Raw genomic sequence first — 16,614 nt, forward strand, 5'->3', positions numbered from 1 at the left:
GACCACACATGAACCTGAGTTCAGTTCACTGAAGTACAATTTTCAGGTATTTTACTTGAGTACTTCAGTTTTCTGCGACTTCATACTTCCCCTCCGCTACATTTATGTGATACATTTAGTTACTAGTTACTTTGCAGACTCAGATTACTTTGTGTTTACAGGCTGTTAATTGAGACCAATCGGACCAGAGGACGAGGCATCAGAGCCACAGCAGCACATTCAGAAAATACTGAGTAACAGTTACATCTAATAACAACAACAACTAATAATAACTAATGACAATAACAACAATAACAACAACAACTAATAATAACTAATGACAATAACAACAACAACAACAACACTTGGAAACATGTGTATTTATGTATGTTGTGTTTTGTAAGATGCTGAGGGAGCAAACTGAGGCTTTAACACATGAGATGAGATTATGAGCAGTGATGCTGTGTTAGATCACACATGAGGATGGCGTACCCCGCCACTGACCGTGAAAACGACTTAACAGAGAGAAAAATAAAGGTGCACTACTCATAAGAGACACATGAAGACAGGTGTCAGTGTCTCTGTCTTATTATTGGACCTCGGTGATGATTGGTTCTGCTCGGTGTCTCTGTCTTATTATTGGACCTCGGTGATGATTGGTTCTGCTGTGTCTCTGTCTTCTGATTGGACCTCGGTGATGATTGGTTCTGCTGTGTCTCTGTCTTCTGATTGGACCTCAGTGATGATTGGTTCTGCTGTGTCTCTGTCTTATTATTGGACCTCAGTGATGATTGGTTCTGCTGTGTCTCTGTCTTCTGATTGGACCTCGGTGATGATTGGTTCCGCTCGGTGTCTCTGTGCTGTCGTGTCTCTTTAACACACTGACGCTGCTTCCTGCCGCAGACACACCAGCCTCGCCTCTCTCTCTGCGGCTGCTGCCTGCTACAAACAACCGACGACCCGGGAGCACAGAGGCACACAGGACCGGGACCGGACCGGACCGGGACTCAAGACGAGCGGCAGAGACCGACAGACACCATGACAGAAACCACCAAAACCCACGTCATCCTGCTGTCCTGCGGCAGCTTCAACCCCATCACCAAGGGACACATCCATATGTTCGGTGAGTGTGTGTGTGTGTGTGTGTGTGTGTGTGTGTGTGTGTGTGTGTGTGTGTGTGTGTGTGTGTGTGTGTGTGGTACCAGATAAACCCTCTCTAATAACAGTAACGCGTCGTGTGTGAGCTAAAAATGAGAGAAATATGAATGAGGTTTGGTGTGTTGTGATTGGTCGCTGTCCAGCAGGGTGGTGCTGAAATGGCCGACGGCTCCACATCCAGCAGAATTTGTAGAAAACACAAACAAGAACACAATAATCACACACTGACGACACAGTGTGACCCGCTTCGTTCAGTCTGGGCCCGTTTTTAGACGTTAAAGGCGGAAATGTTCCGTGTCGACGCTCCGCAGGCCTCACGCAGCGTGTGGCGCAGCCCAGAAAAGAAAGCAGCCTCTCCTGACGGATCCTCCAGAGGATCGGTTCAGCCCGACACAAACATGATGCACACACACACACACACACACACACAGGAGCTCCAGCAGCAGGTGGTGCCTTGCTCAGCGGCGGTTTCCTGCGTCATTACAGAGGAGTTAGTGAGAGAGGAGCTGCGGTGGAGCAGCAGCAGATGAATTATTCAGATTCATGTTGCTGCTGTTACAAAACAGCCATCACATGTTTGAGTTCAGGCTGTTTCATCAGGAGGTCATTTTATGTGACGGCTGTATCTCTGATAATGACGTAATGACACGTTTGAAGGGGTCATGAACAGTTACTGAGGTAGTTTTACCTGCACAGGTCGAGGTGTTCAAAGGGCAAAGAATCAGTCAAATGAACCAAATATGTGAACAACCCTCAACTTACACATTTAAAGGGTCTTAATTTGAAGTAATGTAAAAAAGGAAATTAAAGGAACAGTTCACCCAAACATTAACCTCAGTCACCATCTCCTCCTCCTGACGATGTAAAGTCAGGTGAAGTCTCGCCGTCCTTTTAGGCTTGTAGCTACAGTGAAGATCTGATGTTTTAAAGGGTGTAAATAAATCAGATTTATCAGGTGCTGCATACCTGATAAATGACCTCCAGTGATGTCACTCTGGGGCTAAGTTGCATTGTGGGTAATGTAGGCACCAGGTTTTAAAAAGGAAGAAGGATGTGTGAAATAATAAAGGTGATATCTTTGGTTCATCTGTTTTTAAACTGCCCACATGAGTCCAACAGTGTTACAGGAGGACAGTGTTAGTCAGACCCTGTAGCCTACATTACCCACAATGCACAGTGACATCACTGGGGCAGTTTATCAGATTACATGCAACGTCTGGAGCCACAAAACCTTTAACAGTTTTCACATCTGCAGCAGCTCCTGTCAACACGTTCATGTGTAAAACTGGTGGAGTTTCCCTTTAATGCTGTGAGACAGTCACAGTTTGGTTCTGGTTCAGACTTTGGGTTTAAATATCTGCCTCGTAAGAACCTAAACAAATCAATCTTGACTCTCTGAAGAGAAAGGTCCAGCGTGTGACCCGTCCAACCTCCGACCCGCCGGACTTCAACTGTTCTAACTCTTCATACTTCAGGAGCGCTTCGACCACCACTGGACACAAACTGCAGCATCAGACTCAGAAGTGCAGGCCGTCATGTTTCTCTGCTCCAACTGATGTTGGTCGACGATTATAGAAAATCTGATAATTAATCTCTAAGAGCCGCCACGTTTCTACAATCCGACAATCAGGAGCACAGACCAATGACAGGCCAGGGAGCTGTGTGTCATCCAATCAGACGTGAGGGGAGGGTTCATGTTGGTGTCAGTCGTGTGTTGTCCAGCTGACTCATGGTGACACGGAGGAACAAACTGTGGACGCTTGGATCTTTATTCAAACTGAATCAAACATGTTTGAAGAGTCTGTAAACGCTCTGGTTTCAGACAGGACTTCTGCATTGAGATGCTTCATTCAGAGAAATGATTCAACATTCATCTCCAAACCTGAGCTCACGAGCGTTGTGCTCAGACGCTCTGATGTGGATGTGGAGTCTGACGATGCAGCAGCGCAGCAGCCATGTTCCCATCATGACCTATTTACACCAGCAGCTCCTCGTCTCTCAGCGTCCTCTGAAGGTGGAGACGGGAAATTAATGAGAGCACCACGAAAACATCAAGCAGGAGTGGATTCATCACAACGTAAAGACCAAAATCAGATCTAATGTGAAGTACTCAGATCCTTTACTGCAGTAAAAGTACTCATAAATACTTGAGTACAAGTAAAAGTCCTGCAATGAAAACCTTACTGAAGTACATTATGTAAATGTAGTGGAGTAAAAGTACAATACTTCCCTCTGAGATCTGAGATGTAGAAGCAGAGATTTACATACAATACAAATACTCAAGTAGAGTACAAGTACCTTGAATCTGAACCTGTGTACAGTACTTCAGTTAATGTACTGTTTTATGAGGGAAGTATTTCACATGAAACATGACTAACCGAGTTTAAATGTTCCCCTGTCAGTCAGCGAGGACGTCAGTTTAGTGAGATTCATCATCGTTATTTAATGAACACCTGAGTCATCAGCAGAGACTGAGGTCATCACAACAACAACGACAGGAAGCAGTCGTCTTTTCACTCTGACGATTAAAGTCACGATGACCTTAAACTCACCGTCCTCCTCGTCTGCAGCCTCTCAGCTGCAGCTGGACACAAAACTCTGCTTCTTCTGAAAAGTAAAGAAGTGAACAGAAAATGAAACAGGACACAAAAAAGTGGATGATTTGTTCTGAACTTGTACAATAATGAAAACATGTTGTGATATTACAAAATAAAGTGACGGTTCGTTATAATGACATATGTAGCGATGTGTCCAGATATTAAAACAAACGCAGCTGAAGATGATTTATTGATCACTGAGGGGGAATAAATAGATTCAAAGTTTCCTGCTCTGTCTGATAATCATCTTTATAACAACACTGAGTTTGTTTCAGCCTCAGATTCCCAACGATCGCAGTAACACAGTGACACTCTGCCAACGAGTCAAACAAAACCCTCCGTCAGTCACATCCTGCTCAAAGAGCTCGTTAGCGTCACTGTGGCCGCGGTAACAGACCGTTCAGTCGTTCTCCTTCTTTAAGAAAAAGTGAGTTGGGAGTGCAGACGAAGTCCGGAGCTGAGTTTCCAAAATAAGAGCCAGCAGCTACGAGTCAAGAAGTCTTTGTTCTGATCCGAGGAGCTGCTCAGAGACTGAAGACAAAACTGGGCCAGAACAACCTCACAGAGAAACTTCAGCTGCATCTGATAGAAGTCCAAAACTAATGTCCAGAGGAAACACTGAGCATGAACACGAGATTCAATAAGTCCTGAAAAGAAATAAGTGTTCTTACATCAATCAAGAGAAATCCACAAGTTTCCTCAAAGTAACGCTGCGTTTCATCTGGTCTGTCGCTGTAACTTCAGCAGAGAGTCAGAGAGGAAGTCAGAGAACGAGACGAAACATAACGAGAAGTAAACTTTAAAACACCTGGTCTGAGTCCCAGAGACCGATTTTGATCAGCAGTGGTGGTTGTTACGGTGTGTTCACCACCAGAGAATGAGTTTGAATGCGGGATCATTTTTCTTTATTCGCCCCAAACAGCCACATTACTTTACTGAACATCAGGTGAAGCTCTGAGTGAAGTCAGCACTCAGCAGAGACTGGTTCTGGTTCTGGTTCTGGTGCTCTGTCTCCTTTCTGTAACGTTACGTTCATGAGGTAAAGTCCATTTCCCCTCCAGCTCCAGTCAGCAGTCGACATTATAGAACCTGGAGGTCACCTCCGGATCACTGCTGCAGTCAGGTTGATAAACAGGAGTGAAGATAAATCCACTTTTGAATCCCACAAGTTCAAAAGTAATCTCTGAGCTCTCCTCCCATCAGTAAACAGCTCCGGATCAGAATCTGATGTGACTCCAGGTGTTTATTCCTCCAGGAGGTCTGGATCTGCAAACCAATGACATTACATTAAAACCTGGAGTTGCTCAGTGATGCTCGAAGTGTGGTGCGGCCCACAGAGAGACTTCTGTCGACCGAGCCGGCTAACTTCCGGTTTAGCGCCCGGCTAACTTGAAGGCATGTCTCGGAGGTTGTGACGCTCAAAAAAATGTATCCACCGTTTTACAGACGCTTCTTTCACAATGTTAGCTTATAGGAACAAGTCTGTTTGGGCCGCAGTGCATCACGTGACCAATCACAGTTTGACCACTACAAAAACTGTCTTCAGAGTCTGGAGCTCTTCATGGAGGCTTGACTGCAAATGTCTTTACGTTTGATTTGATACAGAGCCCCCTAGTGGCAGAAATTACATACTGTGTGTCTTTAAGCAGAAATAACATTTGAAACTGACCGAAGATCAAACGCAGTTTTGTTTTTCTGAAGGACTCATTTTCCAACCATGTGCAGAAACTGAAGGAACACTGTTAAAAGTACTGAATTATCCATTTGAGTCATTTTTTAAGATAAAAACATTTAAATTCTCGGCTATCAGCTCGTTAAATGTAGATATCTTAACACTGATCGAAATGTTTCACTATTTTATGACATTTTATGACCAAACAACAATGAAGCCATGAAAATAATCTTTGTTATTTAATATTGTCAACGTGGGGCGGAGCAGAATATTCTTATAGATATGATCATGAATGTGTTTCTGCTCTGAGCGCTTCTGTTTTAAAGCTCAGTGATGATTCTGTCTTCACGTTGTTTAAATTTTTATCCCTGGACTTTTTCTCTTTGTTTGTGTGTTTGCAGAAAAAGCCAGAGAATATCTGCACAAAACAGGTCGTTTCATCGTGATCGGAGGAATCATCTCTCCGGTGCACGACTCGTACGGGAAACCTGTAAGTCATGAAGAAAATCCACTTTATTTCCAAAATGTCAGCTGGTTTATTGAAGCGGTTTGTGATGAGAGTACAGCAGCAGCAGGCTGTGTGTCTCACATGTTGAAGACATTAGAGATAACATCACATCCAGCAGCGTCCTCGTGCTGCTGCTGTTGTTTTCCTGCTGGAATTAATGAAGCTCTTGTCCTACTTTTACTGTTCCTCTACAGAAACACACTGCATGAATAATAGATGCCGAGGAGCACTGTGAGACACCAGGAAGCTTCCTGCTCGCTTCACAGTCTCACATCAGTACTTCAGCCCACAGTTTAATGGTGCAGATGACTAGCATTAATTATTAGCTCGTTAACACATCAGGTATTATCAGACCTGATCCAAACAGATGAAGGTTAGAAGGTTAATAGTTCATATACATATTAATCATTAAGTACTAGTCATATACGGTATATGTACGCAGCTACAGTACCAACCATAGATACTGGACACTTAAAGGATCCGTCTGTAACGGATCATACTAACATGATGAACAGACTGAAGCAACAACAGTGTTGATGTCAAACACGTCTCTGTTCTGTGTTACAGAGATGTCTACTGAAGTTAGCATGCTAACCAGCTAGCTGCTAACAGCACTGTGTAGCTCAGAGGTGACAGTCTGACAGCCTGTAGCTTCAGCTGGAGATGTAAAAGCAGCCAGTTCACTACTGAGTCTAATAAGTCAACAACATAAACTCACTAAATGTGAAGAAAGGAAATATTTTGACATCTATTGTCATTATAAACAGAAAAATACAACCGTCCACCGTCTGAACTCAAGTTTCTCTCTGTGACTGAACTCAGACAAGTTTAATCGCCTTGTTAACACACTTCATTCAAACTGGACACAAACTGAGTCAGAGTCACCAGAACAGTGTTGGTTTGTCTCCACAGTCACCTCTGGTTCGGTCCAAATAAATCCTCAGTTCACAGAGTAACATGAAAATATTCCAGCTCTACACGCTGATGATGTCCGACTCTCTCTCTCTGTCCTCTCCTGTCCTCGCCTGCCGTGTCTTCTCGTTACCGGAGTCATAGTCCTGGTCAGAGCCGCTGTAAATCACCTCTGTACTGTGTCCTCTGTCTTCACACTGACCTCCATTATTCTCAGAGGCTGAGTTCAGTCCCTCCCTTCAAAACACTGACCATTTTATTACATATTACATCATTAAGTTTAATGGATGTGGACCTGAGCATCCTGATGTGGCTGCGGCAGTTAAACAGCTGCTGACTAAGAACAAACATCAGTAATAGTGAAGAAGGATTCAGTTTTAATGACTTCCTGTTGCATGTTCCTAATCTTTTTTTTACTGCACCTACAGTAGGGACCAGTGCTGACACGTAGAGACCAGTGCTGACCTGTAGAGACCAGTACTGACCTGTAGAGACCAGTGCTGACCCGTAGAGACCAGTGCTGACCCGTAGAGACCAGTGCTGACCTGGAGAGACCAGTGCAGACCCACAGAGACCAGTGCTGACCTGTAGAGACCAGTGCTGACCTGTAGAGACCAGTGCTGACCTGTAGAGACCAGTGCTGACCTGTAGAGACCAGTGCTGACCTGTAGAGACTAGTGCTGACCTGTAGAGACTAGCGCTGACCTGTAGAGACCAGTGCCGGCCTGTAGAGACCAGTGCTGACCTGTAGAGACTAGTGCTGACCTGTAGAGACTAGCGCTGACCTGTAGAGACCAGTGCTGACTTGTAGAGACCAGTGCTGACTTGTAGAGACTAGCGCTGACCTGTAGAGACTAGCGCTGACCTGTAGAGACCAGTGCCGGCCTGTAGAGACCAGTGCTGGCCAGTAGAGACCAGTGCTGACCTGGAGAGACCAGTGGCTGTAGAGACCAGTGCTGACCTGGAGAGACTAGCGCTGACCAGTAGAGACCAGTGCCGACCTGTAGAGACCAGTGCCGGCCTGTAGAGACCAGTGCTGACCTGCAGAGCTGCAAACAGTTAAATCATATTTCTGTAGCATTTCAACAAAAAGGGACCAAACACAAGAGACGAGGAGGCAGCCAGGAGAAAGAACAGAGGCCGAGTGTAAAAAAACAAAGATGATGTCAACATCAAATACAAAAATACAAAGAGCAAGTTACAAAAGGCAACAGGAAACAGAAGACGCAGGCAGGAGCACAAAAAATACAAAACATAAATAAAGTACAAACCAATGAAGCACCGGAGACATGAGAGTAAAACAGGACCAGGGAACGGACTGAGCTGGAGCAACATCACAGACTTAAATACACAAGAGAGGCTAAATAGAGCCATCAACAAATACTGGAAGAAACACAAAGACAGGAAGTGGAAAGTAAAACACGACATATGAGGAGAGAACTACAAAATAAAACAGGAAACACCTGAACCAAAACGTAAACCACGACACATATCAGTGTTGTCCTCGCTGCTGCACCATGTAGAAACTCTCTCTGACCTCCAGTCTGAAGTACCTGCACTCTGTTTGTGTTCAGACAGCACTGATACTACAATACCCATGAGCCTTAGCTGCTGTTGCTCTGGAGACGCTTCATTGTTGTGTACAAAACGGACCCAGAATCTGTTTCTCAGCACTGTTTTTATCTTCCACGTGTCAGATCAGTTCAATCAGCTGCAGCTATCAATCAATCACTGATTTATGTGTGTGTGTGTGTGTGTGTGTGTGTGTGTGTGTGTGTGTGTGTGTGTGTGTGTGCGTGCGTGCAGGGCTTGGTGCCGAGCAGACATCGTCTCACCATGTGTCAGCTGGCCGTGCAGTCGTCTGATTGGATCAGGTGAGACAGCGTTCGTATCTGTGTGATGTTGACGGTAAGAGATCAATGTTTACAGCCTCATCAGATTCATTGATTATCGTGAATCTGATGTCAGCGTGACAGGAGCGACAACAGACTGCTCCACAGGTAACAGGTGGATTAGTTACAGGTGAGCGTGTAGTGACTGAGGAACACTTCAGTCATCGGTTTTTAATGATTGATTGTGTTTTATTTGTTGTGAACAGACGAGCAGCTGTTTCAGAACAGGATGTTGTGATAATAATCTAAACCCAGCTGTCTCGTCCTGTCACTTAAATGCGTGTGTTTCTCTCTGGGGTTTGGTGCAGGGTGGACCCCTGGGAGTGTTACCAGGACACCTGGCAGACGACCTGCAGCGTGCTGGAGCATCACCGCGACCTGATGAAGGTCAGAACTGGTTTATTATAATATCAAGTATTTGTATTGAATATTCCTCTGTGACCGTCTGAACTATTTCACTGGATGATTCAAACACTTTTCAACAACAGAACAACATCTAAAAGGTTGTGACACATTCAGACAGGTCGTCCAACAGGAAGTGAGCTGTGAGGTCAAAATATAAAAGTGTGAACAATAAAAAGCTGGCGACAGAAAAACTGGCAGCTGAAGGAAAATAACTGAGAACAAACCAGGATGGTGTCAGACTGGTTTCAGCTGTATTGAAGTCTATGGGAGAAACAGTAAAACCCAACAGATCTGCACCGTCTGACTTCTGATGGGACACACTTCAGTCTGTCTGTCTCCTGGAGTGTTGATGAAGATGTCTTCCCTCCTCAGAGAGTCACCGGCTGTATTCTGTCCAACGTCAACACGCCATCAACGACTCCTGTGATTGGTCAGCCACAGAACCAGACTCCTCCCATCTACCAGAACCACAACAACATGACTCACAAGCCCACAGCCAGTGAGTCACATCCCTCCAGTTGTTAATGAGTCCATCAGGTTTGACTCTGAATAAAACAGTGAAGTGTTAACGATGTGTTGTTTCTGTGCTCAGTCAAACTGTGGGGGAAGGTCAGTGAGAGTTTGGGGAAGATCTGCTGCGTCCGTCCTCACATCGAGCGCTTCACCTTCGTCGGTGAGTAGAAACATTCATAGAGGAGGGAGAGGAAGACACAGCAGACAGACAGTCCACCAGAGGTCATCCTGCCAGCAGAACCATCACACCAACATTCATTTATTTATTTATGTCCATCTTAACAACAAGCTGGCAATGTACCGTTCTTTGGGTTCAGTTATCAGTTGCTTATGTTCTGGTCAGGTTTAGGCACAAAAACCACTTGGTCATATCGCAGTGTTGAACAGTGGTCTCTGGCTCACCAGTATAGACCTTTTTGATGGCAGACATTTTGAAAAGCTTTGACCAATAACGTTAACGATGGCTCAGTTCTGTTCAGTGTCCCAGCAGGACCCGTCTGTCCGTGAGCTCAACACCACAGACTGGACAGATCCCCTCAGTATCAGCCGCCATCATTAATGTTTTATGTTCCACGTTCAAAGAAAAAGTGGCAGCGAAGGCGAACTGTTGCGTCAACACGACCCTGCAGACACATCACAGCTGGACTTTAGTAGTGAATGAATGAATTTATAATAACATCTAGAAACTGACCCCTCTGAGCCTCCGTACGTCTCCGTACGTGTATGAACTGATGATGTTTTGTCTCTCTGTCAGATGAGAATGCGAACCTGGGGACAGCGATGAGATACGAGGAGATCGGTGAGTCGTGTCTTCTCTCTCTGACCCTGAACTCACTGGTGTGTTGTGTCCTCTGGTTTCCTTCCTGTCTGGTTTGTTTGTGTGCAGTAAACATGTTGTTTACTCTGTTTGTGTGCAGTAAACATGTTGTTTACTGAGGGCGTGTCTCTTTCCTCCTGCCTGTGTGTCGTCTGTAGAGTTACGCATCTTGCTCCTGTGTGGCAGTGATCTCCTGGAGTCCTTCTGCATCCCTGGCCTGTGGAAGGACAGTGATGTAAGCACACTGTAGCCCCGCCCCCACCCTGCCTTTGACCCCGCCCCAATCTACCATGTGGCCCCGCCCCTCAGCTCTTTCCTCTGACCTGTATCGTGATAACCGACGGGTCGTGATAACCGACGGGTCGTTTCGATGTTGTTGATGAAGGAAACATCTGCAGAACGAGACCGCGACGACCCAGAGCATGCAGCGTTCTGTTCCTATGACCTGCTAACAAACAAACCAACATGCTAATATGAATGCTATGCTAGCTGTTAGCAAGAGACGATGACAGACGTCTGAATCACATTATTCATAAAACTAGTACAGTATTTAATCATTTTAAGATGTTATTGAAGACGTGAGGGAACGAGTTAACAAAGGTTTTGCTTCAGTCACATCAGAAAGTGACTCAGATAAAATACATTTCTGAATTCTGACAAACCCGATCCGATCGGGTCCAAAACGTGTCATAAAGCTGGTGTGACGCTGGAATCACCTGCAGCCTTCAGACCCTGAGCGGCGGCTGACGGCGGTCTCTCTCTCTGGTTTCAGATGGAGGTGATCGTGGGGGATTTTGGGATCGTGGTGGTTCCTCGTGACGGAGCCGACACAGAGAGGATCATGAATCACTCCTCCATCCTCCGCAAGTACAAGGTCAGAGCAGAATACCACAGTCACAGCTGCTGGCGTCCATCTGTACTCTGTCGGTAGAGAGACGTCCTCTTCATTGTCTCGTCTTTGGTTTCAGGACAACATCATCGTGGTGAACGATGAGATGACCCACCCGATGTCCATCGTCAGCTCGACCAAGAGCAGGTGAGGATTTTACTCAGACTGATGTTGTTACTGTTAAATATTTACACATAAAGTCCATAAAGCAAATTTTATTTTAACACGACAGCAGGATATTTACCTCAGGTCTGTTTCAGCACAAACTGTTGTTACAGGTTTTAACTTGTATCTGTACCAGCGGGTTGGTCTCTGTTAACCTGTCAGTGTCAGCAGCAGCAGTTTCTGAACACACTGATCAACCATTTAACTGGTAACCACAACATCACCAGACTCCATTAACAAATGTGGTGATTTTAAGAGTTGTTGAGTTAAAACAAACTTTATAACGTAGTGAAACTCTGTCTCTGACAGATTCTGAATCATTGTCTCCTTCTTGTAAATTCAGCATTAAATGAAAACAGTAAGTTGTTTGTTTCCTTGTAAAAAGTGTCAGTTTGTGGCAGCATGGCTGCACCAGCCTGTCTGCTTCTGTGTCTAAAGTGCTAAAGTCTGACCTGCCAACATTTAGCAGCTGTTTGAACACACTGTTTACACTGATTTCACCATTTACACTCAATTTATGAAAGAAGAAACATTTTATTGATCTAAACATGTCACATTTTACAGATACACTAAACAGTAACCAGTATAGGCGACTTCTTTGTCCCCAGACTCCCTTAACAAATGTGTCAGTTTAGTGAGTTGTTGAGTTGGAGACACTTTATAAACTGTGTGAAACTCTGTCTCTGACTGATTCTGACTTATTTGTTCCTTCTTGTAAATTCAGCAAATGTTCTACATGAACTTCTTTCTGTCTTTGAGTAGAAACATGGAGTCTGTTTGTCTCAGTGATGGACGGGTTAGTTTCATGTAGAGCAGGAAGATGTGAACGTCAGCTGTGAACTGGCTCTAAGAGTTCAGGACCTTAGAGATGCTCTGAAGCTAAATGCTACAGCCACACTGTGTCCTTTTATTTCATGTTTCATGTTTGCTGTGTAAATGCTGCTGTGACTGAGCCCTACAACAGAACATCAGGGTTTAACAAAAGACGTAAAGGTCACGTATCTTCATGTGAATCGATCAGGTTAGCTGAGAAATGCTTGTTGCTGTTTGGAGAAACGTGTTCGTTGCAGGACAGTGATGAAGAGTTTAACAGGTTAAATATTAAATGTATAAAACTGATTTACTGTCTCACGTCCTCCTCCTCTCCTCCTCCTCCTCCTCCTCCTCCTCCTCCTCCTCAGACTGGCCCTGCAGCACGGTGACGGTCACGTCGTGGACTACCTGAGTCAGCCGGTCATCGACTACATCCTGCAGAGTCAGCTGTACATCAACGCCTCAGGATAGAGGCGACGAGCCGGCGCATGAGATCAGGAGGAGTGTGGGGGAGGGTACCTACAACCACCATCATCGTTATAAATATAAACCCCGCCCCCTAAAAAAACGAGAACTTCCTTCTCTGTCTTCTGTGTCAAACATATACTCTTCTTTGAGCTGTCGCTTTCCAACAGGAGCATTCGTGTCCCTCCTTCTGTCTGTGTCATGTGACTTTACCATCGGGGAGGGGGCGGGGGGCATTTTGGGATGACTGGGGGGTGCTGGAGACAAGGTACGGAGGTAATCCCAAAGGGCTGCAGAGGTCACTGATGTGTTTTTGCTCTGGCGGCAGTGTTTTCTCACTCTGTTTTCTGTCTTTATTAAAGTTTGGGGGTGCATGACACTCGGCCGGCATGCTCAACTCTTCTTCTGTGTCAGGGCGCCGATCAGCTGAAACACCACCGGGTCCGTGGGCCTCGCGCAAGAACAAGACGCACGAATCGATTTCTTTTTAGCATCTAAAAAATACAGTGGTCCTTCCAGTGTCACGATGCTGGACTTTCTAACTTCAGTCAACCTTGAAAAATATCGATATTTTGGATAAACTGACTCAACATGGAGGGCACAAATTATAGATTTGTATTAAAAGCCGACAACGACGTCCGACTTTTCTTTTGTTGGACAGCAGCAGAGAACAAGAGACTGACTGTGACATTAGATTAAGATTTTTAGAAACTTAAAAATAATGTGTCAACTCAGCTGGTGGCGATGGATCGAAACTCCTTCACCGTTTCAAATATTCACAATCAATACGTATCAATACATCCATATTTTTGACATCATTAGTGTTTTCAATAAAAAAAAACTTACAAAATCATCAAACTAACATCAAATAATGAAAGAAAAATTTTACGTAAAACTGCTAATATTTTTTCGCTAAGCTCACCATCTTCGTTAGCTTAATGATCAGAGCTGCAGATTTACTGTGTCAACAAACAGTGATGTGAAACAGTGGACGCCTGATTTCATCTCAGCTGACATGACAACAGTTGCTAGCACCTGTAGCTATCTAGCTAACCAAGCTAACATTAGCTCTACGAGTTGATCGAAAAGTCTCCAGCTGGTTTTTAAAATATTATTTGTTGCTGATTTGTTTTAATTGAGAATGAGAAAAGTTTTTAAATATGCCGGTGATATCATGCTACAACAGGCTAAAGCTAACAGGAAGCCTCAGACGTCATCACATCCTCTGCAGCTGATGATCCACAGGAGACAGAAACTTGTAGAGCTCATCAGATGATAAAGTGATTCATTATTTCACTGTAGAACAAAACATGTTTGAACAAACAACAAAGATTTCTGCTTCACTGTTTGTGTTTCAGTCACTGAAGTCTTCTCTGTGTGGTTTTTAACTCTGTTTGACTCCATGAACACATGAACACACTGACACACTGACACATGAACACATGAACACACTGACACATGAACACATGAACACACTGACACACTGCTACTTTTAAAGAACGAATAAAGTCGGACCACCAGTATTTTGTGTTTGTCTGCTGATGTCCAACGTGACTTAAAACTCACTGTCAACTTCTAATATTTACTCTTTGGTGACGTTTTTGTGATTAAAACGTGATTTCAATCGAACGTCCTCATGAAGACGTCTTTTAAAGACAGAAAAAGTCAAACGTCAGAGCGTCGACTGCTCAGATGTTCTTGCACGAGGCCCCGCTGTCGACGACCGAAGGAGATCAATAACTCGTTGATCGTCTGGGCCGATCGACAGGTCCGGCTCAGCTCCCGGCTCAGCCTGAGGTCCTTCTGTAGCTACACCTGTACATAGAGACTCATCGGTCGTAGTTCAGGTCAACAGTTTAACCTCTCACCTGCAGGTAACCATAGCAACAGTGCTGCTGCCTCAGGCTCTGTGAGGTAACAGCGCCGACAGGACGGACGTCTGTCTGACAGCAGAACTCGGTCATGACTATAACTGAGTTGGACTTTAGTGCCAAAATCAAAGATAATACATGGTTCAATAAACGAGTCAATGTTATTAAATGACATTAAAACTAAATCAACTTTAACTAAATTATAAAATGTGACATGAATTATTTTGATTTGTTTCTGTATTTATTTACTTTCCCATTTTTTCAGTTTGATTTATTTATTTATTTTTACTTTTTACAATTTTTAAATGTTTTTTTATGAACAAACAAACAAAAGAATACAAAGTGGGCGGAGCTTCAAAAAATACTTCAGTAGTTTCTGTTTTTGATCAATTTTCAGTTTTAAACTTGTATTAAAGTATTTATGTTTATTTAATGAGATCTAAAGGAAACAACACAAATAAATATGTAAATAAACCAATTAAAAAATAATACATTGAGAAATAAAGTGGGAAAGTAAATAAATAAATAATTAATAATCTAAATTCATGTCACATTTTGTAAATTGACTTTTTGGGTTCAATTAATGGAAACTTAATTACTTATTGATCCATTTATTGATTGATTTTTGATTTTTGCAATTTGTATCCTACAAATGTCAGAAGAGTCCTGCAATCATTGATGATGATGTGATGATGATGATGATGGTGATGATGGTGATGATGGTGATGATGATGATGATGGTGATGATGATGTGATGATGATGATGATGATGATGATGGTGATGATGATGATGATGGTGATGATGATGTGATGATGATGATGATGATGATGATGATGATGATGATGGTGATGATGATGATGATGATGATGATGATGATGATGGTGATGATGATGATGATGGTGATGATGATGTGATGATGATGATGATGATGATGATGATGATGATGATGGTGATGATGATGATGATGATGATGATGATGATGATGATGATGGTGATGATGATGATGGTGATGATGATGATGATGGTGAGGATGATGATGATGATGATGGTGATGATGATGATGAAGATGATGATGAAGATGATGAAGATGACGGTGATGATGATGGTGATGATGAAGATGACGGTGATGTGTGCAGTGTCGGGGTGTTTTTTCTTCTTCATGTGCTCCTGTTAGCTCCTCGTAGACTGCATGCGTAGACAGTTTGGTTCTGGCATGAATGTTTCTCACTCGGTAGATTTGATCTGTTGTTGTTTACAAACAGTAAATATATAAATAAATATAAATATGAATATAACATGCAGCGGGGGGGTCGTCATCACCCACGTCCGTCCATTTTCTATTCACTCTGTAAATGTACAGATCTGTAACGCCTCATCAATGTGAAGCGTGTGTGAGCGTGTGTGTGTGAGTGTGTGTGAGTGTGTGTGTGTGAGAGTGAGTGAGTGAGTGTGCGTGTGTGTGTGTGTGTGTGTGTGTGAGTGTGCGTGTGTGTGTGTGAGTGTGTGTGTGTGTGTGTGTGTGTGAGGTCTCATTCTGTTGACCATGTAGCTGTAAATGAACCTGTGTTCTGTATTGATCGGCCGTTTGTTGCTCTGACTTCTTTTGATTGTAAAACGTGATGCACTCTTAAAAATGATGTGTCGTCTTTTTTTATGTGTGTGTGTGTGTGTGTGTGTGTGTGGTTCTCAGCACAACTGTGTGTTTACAGAAATTTAATTTGATGTATTTAAAGGGACAGTTCACCCGATAATCCCAAAAGATCCCAAACTGATTTGTAAAGACGATGTTTAAACTCTCGACGCGATCGGACGGATTAATGTTATTTTGTAGTTCCCATGTTCTGCAGGCCGTACACCATCTCATGTGTAGTTTCTGTATTTACTTACTTATTCTATCTGTACAATAATTATAATCATTTATATAATTCCTAATTTGTTTTGGATGATTTTTGGCAGG

At 43.6% G+C, this 16,614-nt stretch overlaps 1 protein-coding gene across 1 annotated transcript; it reads left to right on the top strand.

The window, feature by feature from the left end:
- Window positions 1-1,014: 1,014 nt before the first annotated feature.
- nmnat2 (nicotinamide nucleotide adenylyltransferase 2) lies at window positions 1,015-12,791 on the top strand. Its single transcript, XM_073492092.1, has 11 exons — window positions 1,015-1,102; window positions 5,808-5,896; window positions 8,633-8,700; window positions 9,027-9,105; window positions 9,496-9,622; window positions 9,716-9,796; window positions 10,391-10,435; window positions 10,612-10,688; window positions 11,226-11,327; window positions 11,422-11,489; window positions 12,689-12,791. The coding sequence occupies exons 1-11, from the start codon at window positions 1,018-1,020 to the stop codon at window positions 12,789-12,791; spliced, it is 924 nt and encodes a 307-aa protein (XP_073348193.1). The 5' UTR covers window positions 1,015-1,017.
- Window positions 12,792-16,614: the final 3,823 nt, after the last annotated feature.

Source organism: Pagrus major, chromosome 21 (genome assembly GCF_040436345.1).
Source record: "Pagrus major chromosome 21, Pma_NU_1.0".
Taxonomy (NCBI): domain Eukaryota; kingdom Metazoa; phylum Chordata; class Actinopteri; order Spariformes; family Sparidae; genus Pagrus; species Pagrus major.

Bases quoted from the DNA above. Each gene is read 5' to 3' on its own strand.
- nmnat2 (XM_073492092.1), top strand. From the start codon at position 1,018: ATGACAGAAACCACCAAAACCCACGTCATCCTGCTGTCCTGCGGCAGC. The intron at 1,103-5,807 runs GTGAGTGTGTGT...GTGTGTTTGCAG, and splicing joins GGGACACATCCATATGTTCG to AAAAAGCCAGAGAATATCTG. The intron at 9,797-10,390 runs GTGAGTAGAAAC...TCTCTCTGTCAG, and splicing joins CGAGCGCTTCACCTTCGTCG to ATGAGAATGCGAACCTGGGG.